Source organism: Giraffa tippelskirchi, chromosome 2, assembly GCF_054371585.1.
Source record: "Giraffa tippelskirchi isolate mGirTip1 chromosome 2, T2T-mGirTip1v1.2.pri, whole genome shotgun sequence".
NCBI classification, from domain to species: Eukaryota; Metazoa; Chordata; class Mammalia; order Artiodactyla; family Giraffidae; genus Giraffa; species Giraffa tippelskirchi.
This window is the reverse complement of record NC_137276.1, coordinates 191,040,655-191,068,038: the sequence shown is the minus strand read 5'-3', so window position 1 is coordinate 191,068,038 and position 27,384 is coordinate 191,040,655. Positions and strand designations below refer to the sequence as shown.

Genomic DNA, 27,384 nt, shown 5'->3' with positions numbered 1-27,384 from the left:
GGAGGCTTAGATTAGGATAGTTGCAGTTGAGTTGATGGAAAATGGTAGACTCTGTGATATATTTTGAACATTGAGTCAACAGCATTCACCAGGGGATTGGATCAGGTGTTAAAGCCAAAGAGAATATTCAATGATGATGGCATCCACAAAATAAGGTTAAGAATAGGCAATAACCTCTTTCTGTAGCTATTATGACTTTATTGTAATGAATATCTTGTAGACCTAAAACTCCAAGAAAATGTCTGGCACATAGTAATGTCTCCAATTTTATCTATTATTATTATAGTATATTTCAGAAGATGTCATTAGTTTTGAGGTTTTTAAAAATTGTTTATAAATTTATTTGCTGCATTGGGTCTTCATTGATGCATCTGGGCTTTCTCTACTTGTGGAGAGCAGGAGCTACTCTATTGCAATGCATGGACTTTTCATTGCAGTAGCTTCTCTTGTTGCAGAGTATAGGCTCTAGGATGCACAGGCTTCAGGAGTTGTGGCCCGCAGGCGCTAGAGCATGGGCTCAGTAGTTGTGGCACACAGGCTTAGTTGCTTCACAGCATGTGGAATCTTCCTGGACCAGGGGTGGAAAACCCATATCCCCTACATTGGCAGGTGGATTGATTCCTAACCACTGGATAACCAGGAAAGCCCACTGAGTATTTTTTAATTGTTTTCCTGTTACTTCTTGGTCTACTTTTTCTAGTGGCTAAAAATATTCTTAATGTTCACCATTTTTAAAAATCTGGGTATACCTCACAAATATGAGTATTTAAATAATACATGTAAGTGCATATCAGCATTCCAAAAGCAATGTGAGACATTTGAAGATTTTCCTTGAACAAATGCAAAACAAATATTAATTTAAAAAATTAAAGGAATCTTTTAAATATTTATGTACTCAAATTATAAATCTAGTAAAGATGGCATTTTACCCTATGCTAGTTATATATTAATAATGAGAGCTGTGTTTTATTAGCACACTTTTCTTGTAAATTATGTTTTGTGGAGTTATATTTGTGCTGGGGTGTAAGAGCATAATTAATCCACATCACATTCATTTTATATTCAACAGTAGAAAAAGAGTGAATTACATTTATCCACCAATATCTGTCTTTAAACCCTAAGAGTTACAGTTGAATTACATCCCTTTATTTACATTTTTTCAGAAGAAAATATGTGAAGCTTCATGTCAATGAATGTTATTATCACACCTGTGCCAGTTTAATGCCAAAGACTATTCTAAAAATATGTGACAGTAAGCATCCAAATATATGAAAGCATAGTATACTTGGAACAAAGCATATCAATGACTGAACTTTTTATTCTTAAATTAGGAGTTAGAGCATCAATATACAATAGCCTGAATTGATTTCTTTAAACATTATAGTACTATAAAGGGGTTGTGTTACTTGTACTATCTGGTACCCTGTATTTTCTAATATTCCTATTAATTCTATTTTTCCATACAGGACTTTATATTACAGTTTTTAATTGATAGGTAATTTACACTATAGTGATATATAGAGAAATTGAATACAGTTTCCTGAACTCTTCTATAGTCATTCCTAACCCCTCATTTGAACCATACAGGAGAGTTTTAATTTACAAAACTAAATATTAGACAAAGGCTTTGGCATAGTCAATAAAGCAGAAATAGATGTTTTTCTGGAACTCTCTTGCTTTTTTGATGATCCATCAGATGTTGGCAATTTGATCTCTGGTTCCTCTGCCTTTTCTAAAACAAGCTTGAACATCTGGAAGTTCACGGTTCACTTATTGCTGAAGCCTGCCTTGGAGAATTTTGAGCATTACGTTACTAGCGTGTGAGATGAGTGTAATTGTGCGTTAGTTTGAGCATTCTTGGCATTGCCTTTCTTTGGGATTGGAATGAAAACTGACCTTTTCCAGTCCTGTGGCCACTGCTGAGTCCTCCAGATTTGCTGGCATATTGAGTGCATCACTTTCACAGCATCATCTTTCAGGATTTGAAATAGCTCAACTGGAATTCCATCACCTCCACTAGCTTTGTTCATAGTGATACTTTCTAAGGCCCACTTGACTTCACATTCCAGGATGTCTGGCTCTAGGTGAGTGATCACACCATCATGATTATCTGGGTCGTGAAGATCTTTTTTGTACAGTTCTTCTGTGTATTCTTGCCACCTCTTCTGCTTCTGTTAGGTCCATACCATTTCTGTCCTTTATTGAGCCCATCTTTGCATGAAATGTTCCCTTGGTATCTCTAATTTTCTTGAAGAGATCTCTAGTCTTTCCCAATCTGTTGTTTTCCTGTGTTTCTTTGCAATGATCACTGAGAAGGCTTTCTTATCTCTCCTTGCTATTCTTTGGAACTCTGCATTCAGATGGGAATATCTTTCCTTTTTTCCTTTGTTTTTCGCTTCTCTTCTTTTCCCAGCTGTTCGTAAGACCTCCTCAGACAGCCATTTTGCTTTTTTGCATTTCTTTTCCATGGGGATGGTCTTGATCCCTGTCTCCTATACAATGTCACGAACCTCCGTCCATAGTTCATCAGGCACTCTGTCTATCAGATCTAGTCCCTTAAATCTATTTGTCACTTCCACTGTATAGTCATAAGGGATTTGATTTAGGTCATACCTGAATGGTCTAGTGGTTTTCCCTACTTTCTTCAATTTAAGTCTGAATTTGGCAATAAGGAGTTCATGATCTGAGCCACACTCTGCTCCCGGTCTTGTTTTTGCTTCTCCATCTTTGGCTGCAAAGAATAGAATCAATCTGATTTCAGTGTTGACCATCTGGTGATGTCCATGTGTAGAGTCTTCTCTTGTGTTGTTGGAAGAGGGTGTTTGCTATGACCAGTGTGTTCTCTTGGCAAAACTCTATTAGCTTTTGCCCTGCTTCATTCTGTACTCCAAGGCCAAATTTGTCTGTTACGCCAGGTGTTTCTTGACTTCCTACTTTTGCATTCCAATCCCCTATAATGAAAAGGACAACTTTTTTGGATGTTAGTTCTAGAAGGTCTTGTAGGTCTTCATAAAACCGTTCAAGTTCAGCTTCTTCAGTGTTACTTGTCGGGGCATAGACTTGGATTACCGTGATATTGAATGGTTTGCCTTGGAAACGAACAGAGATCATTCTGTCGTTTTTGAGATTGCATCCAAGTACTGCCTTTCGGACTCTTTTGTTGACCATGATGGCTACTCCATTTCTTCTAAGGGATTCCTGCCCACAGTAGTAGATATAATGGTCATCTGATTTAAATTCACCCATTCCAGTCCATCTTAGTCCATCACCATACCAGACCATCTGACCTGTTTCTTGAGAAACCTGTATGCAGGTCAGGAAGCAACAGTTAGAACTGGACATGGAACAACAGACTGGTTCCAAATAGGAAAAAGAGTATGTCAAAGCTGTATATTGTCACCCTGCTTATTTAACTTCTATGCAGAATACATCATGAGAAACGCTGGGCTGGAAGAAACACAAGCTGGAATCAAGATTGCCGGGAGAAATATCAATAACCTCAGATATGCAGATGACACCACCCTTATGGCAGAAAGTTAAGAAGAACTAAAGAGCCTGTTGATGAAAGTGAAAGAGGACACTGAAAAAGTTGGCTTAAAGCTCAACATTCAGAAAACTAAGATCATGGCATCTGGTCCCATCACTTCATGGGAAATAGATGGGGAAACAGTGGGAACAGTGTCAGACTTTATTTTGGTGGGCTCCAAAATCACTGCTGATGGTGATTGCAGCCATGAAATTAAAAGACACTTACTCCTTGGAAGGAAGGTTATGACCAACCTAGATAGCGTATTTAAATGCAGAGACATTACTTTGCCAACAAAGGTCCGTCTATTCAAGGCTATGGTTTTTCCAGTGGTCATGTATGGATGTGAGAGTTGGACAGTGAAGAAAGCTGAGCGCCACAGAATTGATGCTTTTGAACTGTGGTGTTGGAGAAGACTCTTGAGAGTCCCTTGGACTGCAAGGTGATCCAACTAGTCCATCCTAAAGGAGATCAGTCCTGGGTGTTCATTGGAAGGACTGATGTTGAAGCTGAAACTCTAATACTTTGACCACCTCATGCCAATAGTTGATTCATTGGAAAAGACCCTAATGCTGGGAAGGATTGGGAGCAGGAGGAGAAGGGGACAACAGAGGATGAGATGGTTGGATGGCATCACCGACTCGATGGACATGGATTCGGGTAAACTCCGGGAGTTGGTGACGGACCGGGAGGCCTGGCATGCTAAGATTCATGGAGTCACAAAGAGTCGGACACGACTGAGCGACTGAACTGAACTGAAATATTAGACTCAAAACTTGTGGTTCTCAACCATGCCTAGAAATCAAAATCTCCATCCTACTGTTGCAGCAAGGGGGACCCCTTCCAGGGCCTGAAACTGGGCTCTTGTCTAACACTCAGAAATGAATTGTCCGAGGAGACACATGTGCTGACAAAGCAAGAGATTTTATTGGGAAAGGGCTTCCGGGTGGAGAACAGTAGGATAAGGGAACCCAGGGCAACAGCTCTGTCACATGGCTTGCAGTTTCGGGTTTCATGGTGATGGGATTAGTTTCCGGGTTGTCCTTATCCAATCATTCTAACTCAGAGTCCTTCCTAGTGGTGCACGCCTTGTTCAGCCAAGATGGATGCCAGAGAGAAGGATTCTGGGAGGTGGTCAGACAGGTTGTGTCTCCTTTTGACCTTTCCCGAACTCTTCTGTTTGGTGGAGGCTTATCAGTTCCGTACGCCGAACAAGATCTCCTGTCATAAAACAACTCATGCGAATGGTTACTATGGTGCCTGGCCAGGGTGGGCAGTTTCAATCAGTGTGCTTCCCCTAACACTACTGAGATTTTACAAAATACACATACACGGTACCCAAGGAGATACATTTTGCAAAAATTTTCGCAGTAATTCTGATGCAGTGATGCTTCATCAGGATCTTGGAACTGTGCTACACCCTCCGCTAGATGCTAAACAGAAAAGTTTAAATTTCGTTGGCTTTATTTAAGTGCAGCACACAGTAGCTATTGTAGTTTACCTTTATACAAATCTAAGCAAAAACAAAAAAAAATCAATTTCAATAGAAAGCTTTGTAAGTTAAAGATATATTATATATTCAGATTTATTTTAAGGTATTAAAAGATAATTTGAAATCCAACTGTCATGTTTCACAAATCTACTCTTCTTCCTAGATTTTTTACATGTATTAGAGATGACATTTTTAATTTCCTTATGATTGAAATTTCCGATTCCACTCTTGGTGGCCATTCCCTTCTATAACTAAAAATACAGCTTGGCCTAGCTTCAGTCCAAATTCACAATTACTACAAAATAATAAAGCCTTGAAGGATTTAGTAAATATTCTACAAGAAATTAAAATAAGATTTTCAGCTGGGGCTGTGACAAAAACCAAGGCTTGAGTTAAAAGGAGATAATGACTATTATTTGTTCAGTGGTTATTTTAAACAAGAATGATCTGGTCTTTTCAGACCTATAAATAACCTTAGCCACTTCTTTTTCTAATTCAAGAACATTTTAAGAAGTCATAGCATGGTCAACTTCCTGATTTAGAAATATATAAAAACTGAATTTTAACTTTAAACTTAAGTTATAGAAGTTATCCTCCAAGGACTGTTTTCTGCAAAGTCACTTATAAATCAATTGTTGAGAACTCAGGATGCATTTTCCCATAAATATTTCTTTTAAAGCTTCTGCTTAAGTCCCTAGGCAGATCCGTAAAAGCCTCTTTAACACAGAATACAGCTCAAGGATGTAACTTTCAATACAAAGAAGACCTGTAGTTTCCTTAAAAAAAAAAAAAAAAAAAATAGAATAGATTTTTGTGCCATATTTTGGGGGGAGGAGTCCTTTTTTCTGCGGCATCCACCCCTTTCTTAATATCCTCTTCTCTGAGCCTCAGAGGTTTAACTTTTTCTGTTTTAAATTCCATGTGGTAGCACACTCTTCCTACCCTTCTCATCCCCAGGCTAGGCTTTTTTCTACTTCATAGAATTACCTGTAACTTGGACCTTCACCCCATCCTAATTGTCCCCATTCTTTCATTGCTCCCATTCTTTCATTGTCACAGATCTTAGCTGGATATAAAACTAGATTAATTCATACTAATATGTGATTCATAAATATTATTTTAATTCCCCCAGATAATTTTGTATGTGTAAATCCAAATAATTTTTTTTCATTGTACATTATTCTGGTGATAATACTTAATATGAGATCTACTCTCTTGGCAGAATTTTAAGTATACAATATGGTATTGTTCATGACAGGTACATTATTGTACAGAAGCTCTCTAGAGTTTATTCATCTTGCTGAACTAGCCCTTTATGCCCACTGAAAGTTGTTCAGTTGTGTCTGACTGTTTGCGACCCCATGGACTACAGAGTCCACAGAGTTCTCCAGGCCAGAATACTGAAATGGATAGCCATTCCCTTTTTCAGGGGATCTTCCCAACCCAGGGATCGAACCCAGGTCTCCCTCATTGCAGGCAGATTCTTTACCAGCTGAACCACAATGATGAATAACTCTCTATATCCCCCTCACCTGGTCCTTGAAACCACCATTTCAGCTTTTGATTCTATGAATTTGGCCCAAACAGAATTTTAATAATGAAATTTCAGTTAGAAAAAAAAAAAGGAAGAAGTGAGAACATTCATACAGTATGGATGAGAATATTTTTGGGCTAAGGGACAATTAGAAACATGGAATTCATCTCCTCTTTTTTGTGACTCTTCAGAGAGTCTCATCATCAGTGCCTTAGAAAACCATTGTGTTTCTTTCAATATCTAGTTTTCTCAGAATGTCCTCAAGCAACACAGAAGCAGGGAGACAAGAGGTTAACAAAGTATCCACTGTTTGTATACCTCAGTCTCTTATAAACCACTTAGTAAAGTACATTTCCTGCGTAGCCATTTTGTAGTTCAAGTCAGCTTTTTTGGAAGTAATAATTTTACAACTCTCCAGCTCACCCTTCTAGTTTTGTCACTCTTTTTTGAAAGGCTGGTGCCATTTTTTTATAGCTCATGGTTAGTAAACCAAAAAAGTCTTTTGACATACAGACTAACCAAATGTTCATTACTTCATTTTAAATCATAAATTGTCATTATCCAACAGTATTTATTTCACCACTTTTGTAAGGAATCCTTGTAAGTTGATTTATTTATTGTAGCTAACCAAGACACAGCATAGTGAATTGAATTCTTGGCAAATATTTGTTACATGATGGCATGCAATTTTTATTATTTCTCCTCTAGAATAGTAGTTTATTATCTACTAGGTACAGTGTTGTTTATCACTCATGTTTAATATTTTTAGGATACTGAGTCACTATAACAATTATTTACTCTGTACAAAGGAGTATTGCACATTTTTCAACAAGAATGTTTGATGACATTGATATATATTATGATCCACAGATCTTTGATAGTTTGTAAGGCTATTCTGTTGATGGGCTCAGCATTACTATAATTCTCTAGTGAAGACCTAGAAACAGATATTGCAGAGATCTGTATAACATGTTTATTCCCCTTTCCCTCACTCTCTAGCAAAAATACAAAATTCTGGAAGTCGTAATCAGAAGTGAAGATGCTTACAAGTATCATCAGTATATGTCATTTACTCATGATTTTCTCAGAGACTCTCTTGTAGTAAATCTAACTTTCCATGAAAAATACTTCAATAAAATATTCTACTATTGATTAAAAGCCAGAAGTACTTAGTCCATTAAGAGAAAAATAAATTCAGTTCAGTTTAATCCAATGAGTATCCGTTGAATATCTACTGAGTGCCAGGCATGGTGCTAGGTCCTGAGATTTAAAAGTTGAACAAGACATGGCAAGCTTATTGCCTGAAGTGAGATTATGGTCAAGCTAGTGGGAGAGCCAGACACACACACACACACACACACACACACACACACGCGTGCGCACGCGGCTTTAGCTAATGTTAGTATAGACAAGACGTTTTGAGAGCAATAAAAAGAAACATTTTCCAACTTTATTCCTCCACTTTCCTGACCAATTCCCCACTCCTTTCAGGTCCTACTAGCTGTGTCTCTAAATAGATCTCAAACCTAATTCAGTTTTGACTTTTAGTCACCAGTTTCTCTATCCTGTTTTACTCTTTGTTGTTGTTGTTGCTGTTCAGTAGCTAAATCATCTCTGACTCTTTGAGACCCCATGAACTGCAGCATGCCAAGATTCCCTGTCCCTCACTATCTCTCTGAGTTTGCTTAAACTCATGCCCATTGAGTCAGTGATGCCATCCAACCATCTCATCCTCCGTCACCCCCTTCTCCTCCTGCCCTTAATCTTTCCGAGCATCAGGGTCTTTTCCAATTAGTCAGCTCTTTTCATCAGATGGCCAAAGTATCGGCACTTCAGCATCAGTCCTTCCAATGAATAGTCAGGGTTGATTTCCTTTAGGATTGACTGGTTTGATCTCCTTGCAGTCCAAAGGACTCTCAAGAGTCTTCTCCATCACCACAGTTTGAAAGCATCAATTCTTTGGCGCTCAGCCTTCTTTAATATTTTCCGAATTAGTCTCTCCACTTCTGTTCTCTATACAGAAGTCAGTGTTTCATGCCCCAGTTAAAATTTTATTTTCTGTTTCCCTGCTTTCAATTAAATATAGGTAAAATGGAGGAGGTACCTTTCTCTTTTGCTTCTTACTTTGATTACAGCAATAAGTGATTATTGATTATTTGATTATTAGCACAATAACTGGTCTGCAGTAAAGGTTAAATGAGTCTTGTTTGAAAGAATGAACTTGGGATTTTCTTAAGGACCTCCCAGAAGATGTGATGCTTATCATGAAAATCTTGGTTGCCCAAAGACTAGAAGGGCATTCCTGGAAGAGGGAACCACAAAAGCAAAGCACATTAGATGAGAAATAACACGTTGTCGGAGTGAATTAAACACCAAAAAATTGAATCAAAATAGGATGTGAAACTAGAGACAAAGGCAAAAGCCATATCTTTGTATCGAATACTAACTATACTTTGTTCTGTCTTTGAAGGGTTTTAAGCAAATGATTGACAGAGTGATAATTGTATTTTCAAAAAAACTGAATATATTGTTTTTTTAAGAAAGTTGTTAGACAGTAATGTGATGACTTCAGGACAACATGGCACTCAAACCCTGCATTTGTGCTAAGCACAATCTAAGTACTTGAGCTTGACCTAGGATGAATGGACACTGAGAGGCTTTACAGTGTCTGTGGGGCACAGCCCACAAGATTGGGTTGTGAAAACCATCAACAAGAGATTTTATTACTGTGGTGACAATGTGACATGCCAGTGACTGCTCATATCTGGGAAATGTTGTGCTCCAGAGTCTGAGAGGCGGTTGTGTGGAGCTCTGCAGTTTTCAGAAGTAACAGATATTATATGCAGCTTTCAGAAACCACCTTCTAATCAGGATCACCCTCTCTGTCACTTAGAGGTTAAGCTCTGCATTTCTCAACAGTCAGGCTGAGAGAGCAAAGGAAAAGAAGAATGAAGACAAACTGAATTCCAGCTACTAAGCTCTGAGATGCAGTGTGTAAATATTCCACATTCACTCTCTTTCATTTGAATCTGTCTTCCTGGGGAAAAAACCGTATGTCATAAAAAAATTCATAGTTTCTTTTTGATTAATCTCTAGAAGGCAGCCCAAAGATATTAAATCTCAGCACTCTAACATTTTTCTCCTCCCCTCATAAACAATTCAATTCAATTTGAATTAATATTTACTGAGTGCTGACACAAGGCATGGCATATAGTGGATGCTGTGATAGAACTGCTGCATAAAAGGAAGAAAACCACTGTCCTACCTTAAAAAAAAAACAAACTTTTTTTATACAAGGCAATAGGAATAATGTAGCAATAGCAACCAGTGCACTACAAGATAGTATCAAAGGTTATTTAATTCAGTCACTATTTATTAACCATCTACCTTATTCAATAAAACCAATATATCCTAAACCATACTTGAGAAGGCTTATGTTAACAGGGACTAGAAAAAGGAATATAGATTTTGTTGAAGGAGAGAGTTGCATCATTTGTAGAGAAATAGATTTTTGCCATACCTCATGTATGAATAAGTGGGGCCTATTCCTTTCAGCTAGACATAGATAAATAGATCCTGGAGTGCTGTTTGTTTATTGTATACCTTGATTCATTGAACTAAGTTAAGCTGCCTAAACTAGCCCAGCCTGGGTCACTATGGCACACTTGGGGTCAACAGTTTTTCAGATAACTCCCAATTAATAGTAGAAGCTTTGGAATTAACATATGTAAACTCTAGAATTATAATTATGTAAGCTGTGCCTGGATTCAAATCCTGAGTTCACCATCTACTAGGTTATTAAATCTCTTTGCCCTTAAGTTTGATCATCTGGAAGATGGAGACAGTAACTACTCTTATATCAGAGTTGTTTCAAGGATTAAATGAGATAATACTTCTAATGAGCTTATAACTATGATTGATGTGTAGTATTTAGGAAATGTTAGATATTTTTCCCTATAAGAATATGGTAATAATTGACATTTATGAATTCCCAGAAGAATATACAGCTATTTTGAGAGCTTCTCTTTAATCAGGCACACATTTTATAAATAGCAGATAGATAGGCAAATAGATAGATAGATATTGTTACAGGTTGGGTTCCCTGGGAAGGAGATTCTTAAAAGATTTGTATGAAGGAGCTTTATTGGGGAGAACTCTCAGAATCAACTCCCTTATTTCCTATCAGCTCTTTTCTATGCCCCACAGATGTTGATCCTGAGATACATAATCAAGAATCAATATTTAACAAAATGAGTTTTATTGTTTCACCAAGTACATTCTTATATAAAATTATCTTTCTTATGGCTGTTCGTGTATCAGAGAAGAATATGAGAATACTAGTATAGGTTAGTTTGAGGCTATTACCTTGATTCATGTTAAAACTCCTGAACTTTTATGCACCAGAGTTTTGTACGACTAGTGAAAACATCAAAAAGTGAAAAAAAGGCAGATGCATATCTTAGTTCACTTATAAAAATACTTTTAACCTTATGGACCTCAGGAAAAGATCTTGGCCGTGTGAAATATAAATAAACATACTACATTGTATAGACGAGTCATAGAACGTGGTAAAAGTAGTTTATATTCTTTTCAAACACCAAAATCTCATTTTTAATGATGCCTTGTGTAGTTATTGGAACTATGATTGCTCTGATGCTGATATAAAAACAGTTAATTCAAGCCTTTTCAAATGTTGGTGATAAGAATACTTAAAATAATTTTAAAGTAACTTATGTAAAATAGAAAAGGGAGAATGCTCAGATTCATTGTACAAAGCCAGCATTATCATGATAGTAACAAAAAAATAATAATAATAATCCAATTTTTAAATGGGCAGTTTTTAAATCCACATTTTTCCAAAAAAGACATACAAATGGCCGTCAGATAGATGCAAAGATGCTCAACATCACAAATCATTAGGGAAATGCAGACCACAATGAAATATCACCTCACAGCTGTAAGGATGTCTGTTATCAAAAAGACAAAAGTAAAAATGCTGGCAAGGTTATGGAGAAAAGAAAATCCTTATACAATGTTGGTGGGAATATAAATTGGTACTACTACTAGGAAAAACAGTATGGAGATTCCTCAAGAAATTATAAATAGAACTACCATATAGTCTGTCTATCTCACTTCTGGATATATATCCAAAGGAAACTAAACTATTATCTTGAAGATATATCTACTCCCATGTACATAGAAGCATTATTCACAACAGCCAGAATATAGAAACAGCCAAAGTATCTGTCAATGGATGAATGGATTTAGAAAATTTGGAATATAATATACTGAAATGCTATTCAGCCTTAAAAAAAGAAGAAAGACCCGCCATTTGGCACAATGTGAGTGAGCCTGGAGGACATTATGCTGAGTGAAATAAGTCAGAGAAAGATAAATACTGTATGGCATCATTTATATGTGGCATCAAAAAGGAAAAAGTTGAATTCATAGAAACAGAGAGTATAAAACTGGTTGCCAGGGGTTGCTGGGGGTAGAAAATAGGAAAAGGTTTGTAAAAGGTCACAAACTATCAGTTATATGATGAATAAGTTCTGAGGATCTAATGTATAACATGGTGACTATAGTTGCTAATACTGTATTGTATAATTGAAATCTGCTAAGAGAGTAGAACTTAAATTTCTTTAAAAAAAAAAAAAAGTGTGAATGTGTAACAAAAAAAAAAAATCTTGCAAGATAACTAAATAGTGGAAGTGACTCTAAAGTCTGCCACTGATGAATAAATAAACAAAATTAATATAATATTATTCTTCATTAATGGAGAAGACAATGGCACCCCACTCCAGTACTCTTGCCTGGAAAATCCCATGGATGGAGGAGCCTGGTAGGCTACAGTCCATGGGGTCGCTAAGAGTCAGACACGACTGAGCGACTTCACTTTCACTTGTCCCTTTCATGCATTGGAGAAGGAAATGGCAACCCACTCCAGTATTCTTGCCTGGAGAATCCCAGGGACGGCAGAGCCTGGTGGGCTGCCGTCTATGGGGTCACACAGAGTCGGACACGACTGAAGCGACTTAGCAGCAGCAGCAGCATTCTTCATTAAAAATGATGAAATGCTGATATATGCTACAATACAAATGGACCTTGAAATGTTAAACTAAGTGAAAGAAGACCACCAAAAAAGACCAAATATTGTATGAAACCATTTATATGAAATACCTGAAACAGACAAATCTAAGAAGATAGAAAGTTTAAGAGTAGTTGCCTATGACTGGTGGAAGGAGTTGGAGGAGATGGAGAGTAACAGCTAGTGAATATGGGGTTTGGGAGAAATGATGAAAAAGTTCTAAAATGGTGATGATTACACACTCTATGAATAAACCAAAAAAGAAATGTATTGTGTACTTTAAAAGCATAAATTATATGGTATGTGAATTATGTTTCAATAAAGCTGTTAAGAAAAAACTTAGAACAAAGTTTTAGCAAATCATAGCCAACACTGTAAATAAATTACACAACCAAGTCGTATTTACCTCAATATGCATGACTGGTTTAACTCTCAAAAATCACTTGTTATTCATCACAGCAAATGGGTAAACAAAGAAAAATCACATGATCATAGCAACAGATAAATAAAAAGCATTTGGCACAATCTACTGCCAACTTATGATAAAAACACAGTAAAGTAGGAATAGAGGGGAACATCCTAAACTTTATAAAGACTATTTACCAAAAAAACCAACAGCTAACATCATACTTAATTGTAGAAAACTTAAAGCTGCCCCATTAAGATCAGGAACATGCAAGGATGGCCACTCCCACTACTTCTTTTCAATATCTTACTGGAAGTACTACCTAATGCAGTAAGACAAGAAGCGGGGGGGGGGGGATATAGTCTTTATTCACAGATGACATGTTGTCTATATAGAAAATCTGAAAGAACTGACCAAAAAACCTAGACTAATAAGCATTTTTTTTCTTCACATGTGTATGTCCAGTTGTTCCAATGCCAATTTTTGAAAAGACTGTTTTTTCTCTATGGTATTTCTTTTGCTCCTATGTCAAGGACCAATTGACTGTGTTCATGGTAGGCTCTCTATTCTGTTCCAGTGATCAATTTGGATCAGTTCTTTAATCCATTCCACCTTATAGCAGATAAGGATGTGGAAAGGTTCTCCACATTATATGATGTTAGAGAAATAAAAATTAAAATGAGATACCACTGTGCACCTATTACAATGGCCAAAATCAGTCACACTAACAACACCAAATGTTGGTGAGGATATGGAGCAGCAGGAAAAGCCCTTTGCTGGTGGGATGCAAAATGGTACAGCCACGTTGGTAGACAGTTTGGAAGTTTCTTACAAAGCTAACCATACTCTTACCGTACAATCCAGGTATTGTCCTCTTAGATATTCAACGAAAGGAGGTGATAACTTATGTCCATATAAAAGCCTGCAGCTGTATCAACTGCTCAGTTCAGTCAGTTCATTCGCTCAGCCGTATCCAACTCTTTGAGACCCCATGAACTGCAGCACGGCAGGCTTCCTTGTCCATCAGCAACTCCCAGAGCTTGTTCATACTCATGTCCATTGAGCTGATAATGCCATCCAACCGTCTCATCCTCTGTCTTCCCCTTCTCCTCCTGCCTTTAATCATTCCCAGCATCAGAGTCTTCAAATGACTCAATTTTTCGCATCAGGTGTCCAAAGTATTAGAATTTCAGCTTCAGCATCAGTCCTTCCAATGGATATCCAGGACTGATTTCCTTTAGGATTGACTGGTTGGATCTCCTTGAAGTCCAAGGACCTCTCAAGAGTCTTCTCCAACACCACAGTTCAAAAGCATCAATTCTTCGGCACTCAGCTTTCTTTATGGTCCAACTCGCATATCCATACATGATTACGGGAAAAACCGTAGCTTTAACTAGACAGACCTTTGTTTGCAAAGTAATGTTTCTGCTTTTTAATATGCTGTCTAGATTGGTCATAGCTTTTCTTTCAAGGAGCAAGCATCTTTTAATTTCATGGCTGCAATCACCATCTGCAGTGATTTTGGAGCCCCCAAAAATAAAGTCTGTCACTGTTTCCACTGTTTCCCCGTCTATTTGCCAAGACGTGATGGGACCAGATGCCATGATCTTAGTTTTCTGAATGTTGAGTTTTAAGCCAACTTTTTCACTCTCCTCTTTCACTTTCATCAAGAGGCTCTTTAGTTCATCTTCACTTTCTGATAAGGGTGGTGTCATCTGCATATCTTAGGTTATTGATATTTCTCCCGGCAATCTTGATTCCAGCTTTTGCTTCATGCAGCCTGGCATTTCTCATGATGTACTCTGCACATAAGTTAAATAAGCTGGGTGACAATATACAGCCTTGACATACTCCTTTCCCAATTTGGAACCAGTTTGTTGTTCCATGTCCAGTTCTATTGCTCTTGACCTGCATAAACAGTCAGTAAATAAACTGCTATAAACAGTTAATAAATGGAAATGTTTATATCAGCTTTGTTTATAATTGCCAAAGCTTAGAAGTAACCAAGATGTCCTTCAGTAAGTAAATGGGTAAATAAAGTGCATATCCAGACAATGGAATATTACTCACCACTAAAAATAATGAGCTTTCAAGCCAGGAAAAGACATGAAGAAATCATCAATGTATATTACTAAGTTAAAGAATCTGAAGGGCTACATACTGATTCCAAATGTATGACATTCTGGAAAAGACAAAACTATAAAACCATGAAAAAATAAGTGGTTGGTGAGGGAGGGAGTGGCAGGAGTAATGAACAGATGGAACAGAGATAGTTTTTAGAGCAGTGAAAATACTGTTATTGATACATGTTACCATACATAAACATTATGTGATATTGTAACAGTGAGTACATGTCATTATAACTTTGTCCAAACCCATAGAATGTGCAACACCAAGAATGAATCCTAATGTTCAAACCATGGACTTCCGGTGATTATGGTTTGTTGTTGAAGGTTCATTAATTGTAACAAATGTACCATTCTGGTAAAGGATGTTGTTAATCACCTGTGGGAAGACCATGTGTGTGTGGAAGGAGAAGGTATATGGGCAATCTCTGTATCATCCTCTTAATTTTGCTTTGAACTTAAAAGTGCTCTAAAAAAGTCTTTTTTTTTTAAAGAAATAACTTGATACTTTGTGCCACCCTCAGAACAAAATAGGAAATTAAATTTCAACCTGGCTTTGAGTAGCTCTCTCTCCTTATGATGTAGGAGTTTCTTTTGCCTTGATTTTTCAGGAGAGTGAGTGGAGAGTTTTCTGAATTTTATTAAAATTACAAAAACTACATATGATTTTACATTTTTATTAAATACCAGGTATTATTGAAATAAGTCATGAGCTGTGTTGCTTGTTTTGTATGTGATTCTCACTACAACTCTTAATTAGATTATAGTATTCTCATTGTAGGGCTTCAGTGGTGGCTCAAATAGTAAAGAATTTGCCTGCAATGCAGAAGACTTGGGTATGATCCCTGGGTTGGGAAGATCTCCTGACATAGGAAATGGCAAGCCCCTTCAGTATTCTTGCCTAGAGAATCCCACGGACAGAGGAGCCTGGTCGGCTACAGTCCATGGAGTCACAAAGAGCTGGACACAACTGAGCGACTAAGCATGCATGCATTCTCATTATACAGATAAGGAAACTAACACACACTCTAGTTTTCAGATCATCTATTATTAACATTTCCTACTATACAGAAATTCTGCCTTGACAAGAACTGTGATACCAGGCAACTGACTGATATGTAAAAGAACCATCTCTTTAAAATAAGTGTAATCCTTTCTAAGCCAAAAGAATGAGTGCTTTCAAAGGCTTTGAGATTCCTAATAGAGGAGAGGTAGGTAAGGTACATGATAGAAGAGGCAGATTTCATCTAATTGTGCACTGTCTAAGAAGATGGATCAGCAACATAAAGACCTAATAACAGCAAAGACTTTCTTTGTTAGGTTATCTTTTATACATTAATTATACAGAAGTGCCTGCTTAAATGGGATACTGTTGCTGTAGACTGTTTCTTTTATGAAAGGGTTCTTTTCCTTACTCTGCATTTGATTTAGGAGATATTATCATAGAGCTATCAAGGATGTAAGTTGTTGTAGTAAGATGAAGTTTATTTCATCTGTTGTATAAGTTTATTCATTTGACTGGCCAATGAGTCATCATTGTAACAGAGACCACATCACTGTGATATGGTCAATTCATCCCAATGTTTAACCTACTCTACAGCTTAAATCACATATCCAGGAAAAATTCTTTAACTTTGCAAATTTTGAGATACTGTTATGTATGCCTCTACCACCTTATAAGTATAGTCCTCCGGTCTCTTAATAAATATTAATTTTAGTATCATTCATAAATAAATATTACCTGATATATAAAACCATTTTGAGAATCTTACTTCTCTATAACCCCATTAATGACAACAATCTCCAAATAATTAAGTAGAACAGTATGCATTATTTTTCAAACTTAAAATATTTTTATATTCATTTTCTCTACATTTGTACCATAGTATTTGTATCAGGTCTTACTGGTGCACACAGCCTACATGAATGACAGTTGAATTTTTTTTTTTACTTAAAAAAAAAATTATTTCAAAAACTAGCTTGTGGTTATCAAAGGGAAGAGTTAGTGCAGGGGCAAAGGGACAAATTAAGGTTATGGGATTCATATATAAAAACTACTGTTTATAAAATACATAAGCAACAAGAATATGCTGTATACCTTTCATCTTGTAATAACCTAGAATGAAGTATAAAAGTGAAAGAAAGTGAAAATCACTCAGTTGTGTCTGACTCTTTGCAACCCTATAGCTATATAGTCTAAGCAATTCTCCAGGCCAGAATACTGGAGTAGGTAACCTTTCCCTTCTCCAGGGGATCTTCCCAAACGAGGGATCGAACAAGGTCTCCTGCAATGCAGGCAGATTCTTTTCCAGCTGAGCCACAAGGGAAGCCCATAGTGGAGTATAATTTGCAAAAACACTAGATCATCATGCTATACTACTGAGATGAACACAATATTGTAAATCAATTACACGCCAGTTAAAATATAGTTTTAAATCAAGGTGAGAGGCATAGTTAGTCAGAGGATTGATTACTATATACCACTGCTGTGCTTGGCTTGTTATTCATATTTCTTTTAATTTTCCTGAGAACTAAAATAGTCCCGTTTTCAGTCAACTGCCAACTTTTCTTTCCATTTGCTCTGTACAGTTGTCCCTGCATATCCACAGGGAACTGGTTCCAAGACCCTCCTCAGATACAAAAATATACAGATGCTGAAGTTCCATAGTCAGCCCTTTGTATCTGAGAATTCTATATCTTCCGATACAATCAACTCAGGACCATAAACATAGTACTGTACGCAATCTGCAAGCTGGCAGAACTTGCAGATGCAGAGGGCCAACTAGGTATTTGCTGAAAAAGTACAGGTATAAGTGGAACTGTGCAGTCCACACCTTTGTTTAAGGGTCAACTCTATAAGGAAAGATTAGGAAAATCAACTTATTTTCTGTTTGCATGTGGTTTTCATTCTCCTATAACTTTCCTAAACTTGTTTATGCAATCAATTTTTATTTTTTTTGATCATTTTTCACAATTTCCAGCAATCACACAACTTTCATCCAATCCCAGATTTTGCTGCCCTGTACAGTCCATAGAGTCACACAGAATCAGACATGATTGGGCCCACACACAAACACACAGAGCTGGTTAGGAGCTAACTACTATGGAAAGTGAATTCTTTTTTCTTAGAAGTCATTGCTATTATCTTATTTAAATTTAGTTCCCTTTTGTTACTTAGAGTTTTTGAAATCATCTTTTCTGGAAGTTAATTTGTATGATTTTCTTCTCTCCTTTGTTTTTCCTCCTTTATCACTTCAACCTAGGTTTTACTTTCCTTTAAATCTCAAACAAATTTTTACTTTTGTTATGAACAAAATGATCAGCAGGCTTGGTGCTTATATTAATTGGACCCAGTAAAATAAATTCAAGGGTTTCATTTAATACACCACACACACACACACACACACACACACACACACCCCTACACAAATAGGCACACAGGAAAGCACGCATGTACCCACACTATAATAAAATAAACTAACATAAATAACTGTGATTCTCTTTCAGAAACATGATGGTCACTTCACAGTCATCCAGTTGGTCGGTATGCTCCGAGGCATTGCATCAGGAATGAAGTATCTTTCTGATATGGGTTATGTTCACCGAGATCTAGCAGCTAGGAATATATTGGTCAACAGCAACTTAGTATGCAAAGTTTCTGATTTTGGTCTCTCCCGAGTGCTGGAAGATGATCCAGAAGCTGCTTATACAACAACTGTAAGTTTGTCCATCCTTTTCAAATATAGTTTGTTTACTTTTATTGTTTACAATGTTATTAGAGTAATTCTGGTTTGTATTGTCTAAAGACAGAAGGAAAAAGTGCCCCAAAGTAGAATCTAGACAAGGACTGAGAGACATTGGTTTTCCATGCCAATTCTATAAAGAGCCTACCAGGCACTTCATGAGGAGAGGTTGACAGGAATGATTATGGAACATACCTAATGATACATATACAATTAGTGATTTGTAGATAATTTAATCTGCACAAAATTTACTGAGTTTAGATTGCTCTCATTTGACTACATGGTCTCATATCTGGTTATATTTAAGTGCTAAGAAAGAAATCTCTTCCTTCATTGAATCTGACACACATTTACATGGACAACTGTTTTATACCCACTTCTAGAGGAGAGACTCTCTCTCATTTGAATATTGCTAAGCAACCAGTCTTAAACTTACATAGAAAATGTTAAGCCTCTTTGCTCTAAATTATGGAAATAAGGTCATATTTACCTAAAAAGAACATTAAAAGATATATTATGGCTCACACTTGTCTGTTTTAAGAGATATGTTTTATTTAAGATATGGTATAATGGCAGTTGGGCTTTCCAGATTGCTCAGTAATAAAGAATCTGTCTGCCATTACAGGATACGTGGGTTCAATCCCTGGGTGGGGAAGATCCCCTGGAGAAGGAAATGGCAACCCACTCCAGTATTCATTCCCAGTCCATGAGATTGCAGAGTCAAATTCAATTTAGCAACTAAACAATGACAATGACAATAATGGCAGTTACTATTCAGAGTATTTTGTTCCTTTAATTAAAATGAGTAACTCCATTTCTTATATTTTAAAGACCAAAAGGAAATGGAAAAATCATTTTATCACAGTATCTGTAAAACTTATAAAATTCCTTGATTCTGAATTTCAGTTGTGTTCACTTTGTATCATCAAAGACAAACTTTGCTTTTCTCCTTGATAGTGGTATTTCCTTATAAGGACTTTCCTAGTTGAACTATTGAGTCTCACTATTGACAATACATAACCTGCATAATCACAGTTCTTTTAATATCTTAATTCTATTTACTTTGCATTAATAAGATCTCTCCAAGCTCCAACTCTTAACCTCCCCTATTCTGCATAATATATGAGAAAAGTCACTCCATCCCAACATGGAGTTAATTAAAGAAGACATGCTCTATACCCAACATGGAGATTTTTTTTTTGATAAATTTATTTATTTTAGTTGGGGGCTAATTACTTTACAATATTGTAGTAGTTTTTGCCATACGTTGACATGAATCAGCCATGGGTTTACATGTGTTCCCCATCCTGAACCCCCCTCCCACTCCCTCCCCATCCCATCCCTCTGGGTCATCCCATTGCCCCAGCCCTGAGCATTTGTCTCATGCATCGAACCTGGAATGGTGTTCTGTTTCACATATGATAATATACATGTTTCAATGCTATTCTCTCAGAACGTCCCACCCTCACCTTCTCCCTCAGAGTCCATAAGACTGTTCTATGCATCTGTGCCTCTTATTCTGTCTCACATATAGGGTTATTGTTACCATCTTTCAAATTCCGTATATATGCATTAGTATACTGTATTGGTGTTTTTCTTTCTGGCTTACTTCACTCTGTGTAATGGGCTCCGGTTTCATCCATCTCAATAGAACCGATTCAAATGTATTCTTTTTAATGGCTGAGTAATATTCCATTGTGTATGTGTATAATGGAGGAGCATGAGGGGCATGTATTTCATATAGTTTTCATATAGTTGTTTCATATAGTTTGGGCGAGATCTAAGCATCCTTCCTCCTTTATCTCATTCAAGTGTTTCTAAGTTGACTTGACTTTTTGATGTGAATTTTTAAATCTTAAGACATGTCCAGCTTTAAGAGTAGATATTTTTAATGAAAGTGAGATAACAGTATTTTATATCATTCACTATTCTGCCTTTAAGCACTTTAGCATAAATAATTGAGATTGCCTGGAGATGATACTTACCTGCTAGTAAAACATAATATTAATTTTCACTCACTTCTATCTTTTTTAAATAAAAGAGTTGCTGTTAAAAGTTATGCAGTAAAATTTTTAAACATTTTCATTTAAAATCATATGATATCCAATGCACTAAATAAAAGAACCTGTGGTGAGAAATATTTTTTATTTTTTTTATTTTGAAAAATAAAATGTTATTCTTTGAGAACATATCACAAGATTCTCTGTCCATCAAGTCATCAATGGTAAGTGAGACTGTGCTAAGATATTAATACCATGTGGTAAAATGCATCTTACACTAAGTCTGTGTAGGTGAACCAGGCAAACCTAAAGAATAACTTGTACTTCAATTGTTCCTTAAGATTTAACGAAGCAAAGAATGGAAGTGATATGACAGCTACAAGCACAAAGTCACTCTTGGGTACAGGACCGTGAGACCTACTAGCTCCCACCAAGCTACATATCATTAGTATAAAAAGAAATAAGGACAGGTTTCTGCACAGAATTTTAATGAAAAACTCAAGAAAAGAAAATGACAGTTTCCTCTAGGTAAATGTAATTCAGCAGCCTATATATAAAGAAAATCAGGAGAAAAATAGCTATGTTATCAGACGACTATAATGTGAAGATTTAAATAACTTTTTCAGTAAAAAGGTGGTGAACAAATAAACTGTGGAAGAATGAAAAACAATAAAATCCTGGCTTGATAAACCAAATTCATCACTAAGAAAGGAGCTTTGCCATTAGGGACAAATAATAAACTGACTCTTCCAGAAAAACAATTCTTACTCAACAGATATTATGATAGCAGTCAGTTGAAATCAGTCAAATATACAGACCTTTGTAATTCAGTTCAGTTCAGTCACTCAGTCCTGTCCGACTCTTTGCGACCCCGTGGACTACAGCATGCCAGGCTTCCCTGTCCATCACCAAATCCTGGAGCATGCTCAAACTTATGTCCATCAAGTCAGTGATGCCTTCCAACCATCTCATCCTGGGTGTTCCACTTCTCCTCCTGTCTTCAATTTTTCCCAACATCAGGGTCTTTTCTTCACATCAGGTAACCAAAGTATTGGAGCTTCAGCTTGAGCATCAGTCCTTCCAATGAATATTCAGGACTGATTTCCTTTAGGATTGACTGGTTGGATCTCCTTGAAGTCCAAGGGACTCTCAAGAGTCTTCTTCAACACCACAGTTCAAAAGCATCAATTCTTCGGCACTCTGCTTTCTTTATGGTCCAACTCTCACATCCGATACATAACTACTAGAAAAACCATTGCTTTGACTAGACGGACTTTTGTCAGAAAGTAATGTATCTGCTTTTTAATACGCTATCTAGGTTTGTCATAGCTTTTCTTCCAAGGAGCAAATGTCTTTTACTTTCATGGCTGCAATCACCATCTGCAGTGATTTTGGAGGTCAAGAAAATAAATGAAGTCTGTCACTGTTTCCATTGTTTCCCCATCTATTTGCCATGAAGTGATGGGACCAGATATCATAATCTTAGTTTTTTGAATGTTGAGTTTTAAGCCAACTTTTTCACTCTCCTCTTTCACTTTCATCAAGAGGTTCTTTAGTTCCTCTTTGCTTTTTGCCATAAGGGTGGTGTTATCTGCATATCTGAGGTTATTGATGTATCTCCCAGGAATCTTTATTCCAACTTGTGATTCATCCAGCCTGGCATTCCGCATGTTGTACTCTGAATATAAGTTAAATAAGCTGGGTGACAATATATAGCCTTGTATATCCTTGTAAAGGACAATATATAATCCTTTCCCAGTTTGAAACTAGTCCATTGTTCCATGTGTGGTTCTAACTGTTGCTTCTTGATCTGCATACACATTTCTCAGGAGGCAGGTAAGGTGGTCTGGCATTAACATCTCTTGAAGAATTTTCCGGTTTGTTCTGATCCACACAGTGAAAGGATTTGATGTAGTGAATAAAGCAGAAGTAGATGTTTTTCTGGAACTCTTGCTTTTTCAATGATCCAACAGATATTGGCAATTTGATCTCTGGTTCCTCTGACTTTTCCAAATCCAGCTTGAACATCTGGAATTTCCCAGTTCACATACTACTGAAGCCTAGCTTGGAGAATTTTGAGCATTACTTTGCTAGCATGTGAAATGAGTGCAATTGTGTGGTCGTTTGAACATTCTTTGGCATTGCCTTTCTTTGGGATTGGAATGAAACCTGACCCTTTCCAGTCCTGTGGCCACTGCTGAGTTTTCCAAATTTGCTGACGTATTGAGTGCAGCACTTTCACAGCATTATCTTTTGGATTTGAAATAGCTAAACTGAAATTCCATCACCTCCACTAGCTTTGTTTGTAGTGATGCTTCCAAAGGCCCACTTGACTTTGCATTCCAGGATGTCTGGCTCTAGGTGAGTGATCACACTATCATGGTTATCCTGGTCCGTAAGATCTTTTTTGTATAGTTCTGTGTATTTTTGCCACCTCTTCTTATGATCTGCTTCTGTTAGGTCCGTACCATTTCAGTCCTTTATTGTGCCCATCTTTGCATGAAAAATTGCCTTGGTATCTCTAATTTTCTTGAAGAGTTCTCTAGTCTTTCCCATTCTGTTGTTTTCCTCTATTTCTTTGCACTGATCACAGAGGAATGTTTTCTTATCTCTCCTGCTATTCTTTGGAACTCTGCATTCAGATGGATATATCTTTCCTTTTCTTCATGGCTTTCATTTCTCTTCTTTTCTCAGTTATTTGTAAGGCCTCTTCAGGCAACCATTTTGCCTTTTGGCATTTCTTTTTCTTGGGGATGATTTTTGATCACTGCCTCCTGTTCAATGATATTTACCTCCATCCATAGTTCTTCAGGTACTCTATCCATCAGATATAATTCTTTGAACCTGTTTGCCACTTCCACTGTATAATTGTAAAGCAGTTGATTTATAATTCATATATGATTTATTTATGACACTGGTCATACCTGAATGGTCCAGTGGTTTTCCCTACTTTCTTCAGTTTAAGTCTGAATTTTGCAAAAGGAATTGATGATCTGAGCCACAGTCAGCTCTGGTTTTGCTTTTGCTGATTGTATAGAGCTTCTCCATCTTTGGCTGCAAATAATATAATCAATATATATTCAGTATGTAAATATATATTTAATAATACATTATAATCAATCAATATAATCAATCTGATTTCAATGTTGACTATCTGGTGATGTCCATATGTAGAATCATCTCTTGTGTTGTTGGAAGAATGTGTTTGCTATGACCAGTGCATTATCTTGGCAAAACTCTGTTAGCCTTTGCCCTGCTTCATTTTGTACTCCAAGGCCAATTTGCCTGCTACTCCAGGTATCTTTTGACTCCTACTTTCGCATTCCAGTCCCCTATGATGAAAAGGACATCTTTTTTGGTGTTAGTTCTAAAAGGTCTTGTAGATCTTAGAACCAACCGTTCCACTTCAGCTTCTTCGGTATTACTGGTTGGGACATAGACTAGGATTGCTGTGATACTGGATTGTTTGCCTTGGAAATGAACAGAGATCATTCTGTCATTTTTGAGATTGCACCCAAGTACTACATTTTGGACTCTTTTGCTGACTATGATGGCTACTCCATTTCTTCTAAGGGATTCTGGCCCACAGTAGTAGATGTAATGGTCATCTGAATTAAATTTGCCCATTCCAGTCCATTTTAGTTCACTGTTTCCTAAAATGTTAATGTTCACTCTTGCCATCCCCTGTTTGAACTCTTCCAATTTGCCTTGATTCATGGACCTAACAATCCAGGTTCCTATGCAATAGGTTCTTTACATCGGACTTTACTTCCATCACCAGTCACATCCACAGCTGTGCACTAATTTTGCTTTGGCTCCATCTCTTCGTTCTTTATGAAGTTATTTCTCCACTCTTCTCCAGTAGCATATTGGGTGGCTACCGACCTGGGGAGTTCATCTTTCAGTGTCATATCTTTTTGCCTTTTCATACTGTTCATGGGATTCTCAAGACAAGAATACTGAAGTGGTTTGCCATTCCCTTCTCCAGTGGACCGCATTTTGTCAGAACTCTCCACTATGACCTGTGCCTCTTGGGTCACCCTACATAGCATGGCTCATAGTTTCACTGAGTTAGGCAAGGCTGTGATCCATGTGATCAGTTTGGTTAGTTTTCTGTGATTATGGTTTTCATTCTGTCTGCCCTCTGTTGGATGAGGATATTATGATAGAAGTCAATCAAAATCAGTCAAATATGCAGACCATTGTAGTTAGCTGAAAAGAAAGAAATCAATATGCCAATTTTAGGTTTCCTTAATTCAAAGGGAGAAAAGTGCCCTTGAGCCAACCAGTGTTTATTTGATGGACTAATTCATAGTCAGAAATTCTGACAGTTTTTATTAATTTTTGTCAGTTTAAGCTTTTGTAAAGGGTACTCTAATGATCTAATGTTTAAAAACTATATTCTCCAGAATTAGTGTATCCAGACTTTGAGTCCAAATGCCAGAAAGCAAATCCACAACAATGGAGATGAAAGGGCCTCAAAGCTTTACACTAAACCAGAGAGAACATGTGCTAAGTGCAGAGCGACAATATCCAATAATACCCAATAACTGTTGAAGAAGTGAACATCATATATACCAGCTTGGATCAAGGCTGAGAGACCAAAAATCTTAATAGTAGTTTTCTGGTACAGTGCTGCCAGAAGGCGTACACTTCTTTGGGTGAATTGACAATGGCAGACTTAAGCATTAATTGATGCTTTCAAAGAATACTCTTGAGAGTTCTTTGGGCTGCCAGGAGATCAAATCAGTCAATCGTAAAGGAAATCAGTCCTGAATATTCATTGGAAGGACTGATGCTGAAGCTGAAGTTCCAGTACTTTGGCCACCTGATGTGAAGGGCCAACTCATTGGAAAAGATCCTGATCCTGGGAAAGATTGAGGGCAAAAGAAGAGGGGAGCAGCAGAGAATGAGGTTGTTAGATAGCATCACCAACTCAGTGGATGTGAATCTGAGCAAACTCTGGGAGAGATTGGAGAACAGAGGAGCCTGGAGTACTACAGTCCATAGGGTCTTAAAGAGTCAGACACGACTTAGCAACTGAACAACAAAGCATTAGATGGAAATAGGAATCAACAATAGCACAGATAATATCTAAAGAATTACTTCCTAAGAAGTCTTATCTTTGGAGCTTAGGAAATAAGGATTTGTGATCATTACAGAAGTCTTAGTAATGAAACACATGAAAAAGGTTTGAAGATTATCATACACAGAATAGAAAAGGACTGTGCAAACAGCTCTATAAGAAATCTTGAAACTAGAGAGGACCATCTTGTTCATTCATGCATACCATTAAAAAGCCAAGCCACACTGTGGGAAAACCTCCATCTGTCACTTGTGCAAAGCATGCACAAAAGCAAACCCTTTGTAGATGTCAGCCCTGTGTCTTTCCAATATGCATTTTAAAGAAAGGACTCTAAGGCCTTAGACCTTGGAAGGCATTATTGAAGACAAGAGACCACTGAGAAACTAATATTGCTGATCAGTTCTCAAGGTTTGGGGTGACTTACAAGTAGTAATTACAAGTAGTAATGAATCCTTTTAGCTTTTTATAAAACCCTAGAGAGCAGGATATTTATCTTTTACATGTTTTAATGCTTTCAACAGCAAGATTAATATACTACTTAGTGTCTGCTTAATTAATTGCTGATAATGACACTAATAAGAAAATGGTAGGAAGAAAGTGATTGAAACTATAAGCACATTGTTTTCAGTGAAATTACCTTAATTTCTTCTCTGATATGACTGTTAATCGCAACCCACCAAATGAGTAAGCCTAAAACAATCCTTAATGTTTCATAAGAAGAGGAAAAAATTACAATAGAAAACAAAAAATGTTACAGATGTTGAAGCAGTTATAAAAATGGGTCAGGGTAGTCACAGAAAGGAAAATTCTACAAGCCCCAAGACAAATTGTTTATAAAAGCACATAGTACATAATATTTTAATACCTACAAACATCTGAAATATATCCAGCCCTTCTAGTGTAAATGCTAATCAATGAGGAATAATCGAAGGTCAGTCACAAATCTCAAGGTGTTTGGCCTACATCTTGATGATTAACCGTGAATTGTAGGAAATACCAACTGCTGCTTGTTTTTGTTTTAGCAACATCCAACACTATCTAATTCAGAGTTATTTTCCCTGCTCCTAGTGATTTTAGAACAAACCTAGACTAAATTGATTTACTGAGGAAGATCAATCAGCAGATGTTCAGCAAGCAGAAAGCACCATGTTCATTGGCCCATCTTGCTTGTGCAGAAAAAAGACAAAATGAGACAGTGTACACAAAGCTGCTGACTTTAGCCCTTGAGTTTCAGAGATACCATCTTAAGAAATGAAGTCATTCTAATGCTTAATTGCCAGTTTCATCTCTGATGTCAAAAAAAGGGACTTTTTTCCCCTCTGACAATAGAAAACTGGAAAGAAAAACATTATAAATATAGTATAAATCACATGAAAGCTTTGT

General features: G+C 36.9%; 1 protein-coding gene across 2 annotated transcripts in view; it reads left to right on the top strand.

The window, feature by feature from the left end:
* The window catches only part of EPHA6 (EPH receptor A6), a 946,574-nt gene that overhangs the window by 796,880 nt on the left and 122,310 nt on the right, over positions 1-27,384 (top strand). For both annotated transcript variants that reach the window (XM_081572572.1, XM_081572573.1), the window contains one exon: positions 18,680-18,889. In XM_081572572.1, coding sequence (XP_081428698.1) covers positions 18,680-18,889 — 210 coding nt within the window. The remainder of the gene's footprint in view (positions 1-18,679; positions 18,890-27,384) is intronic.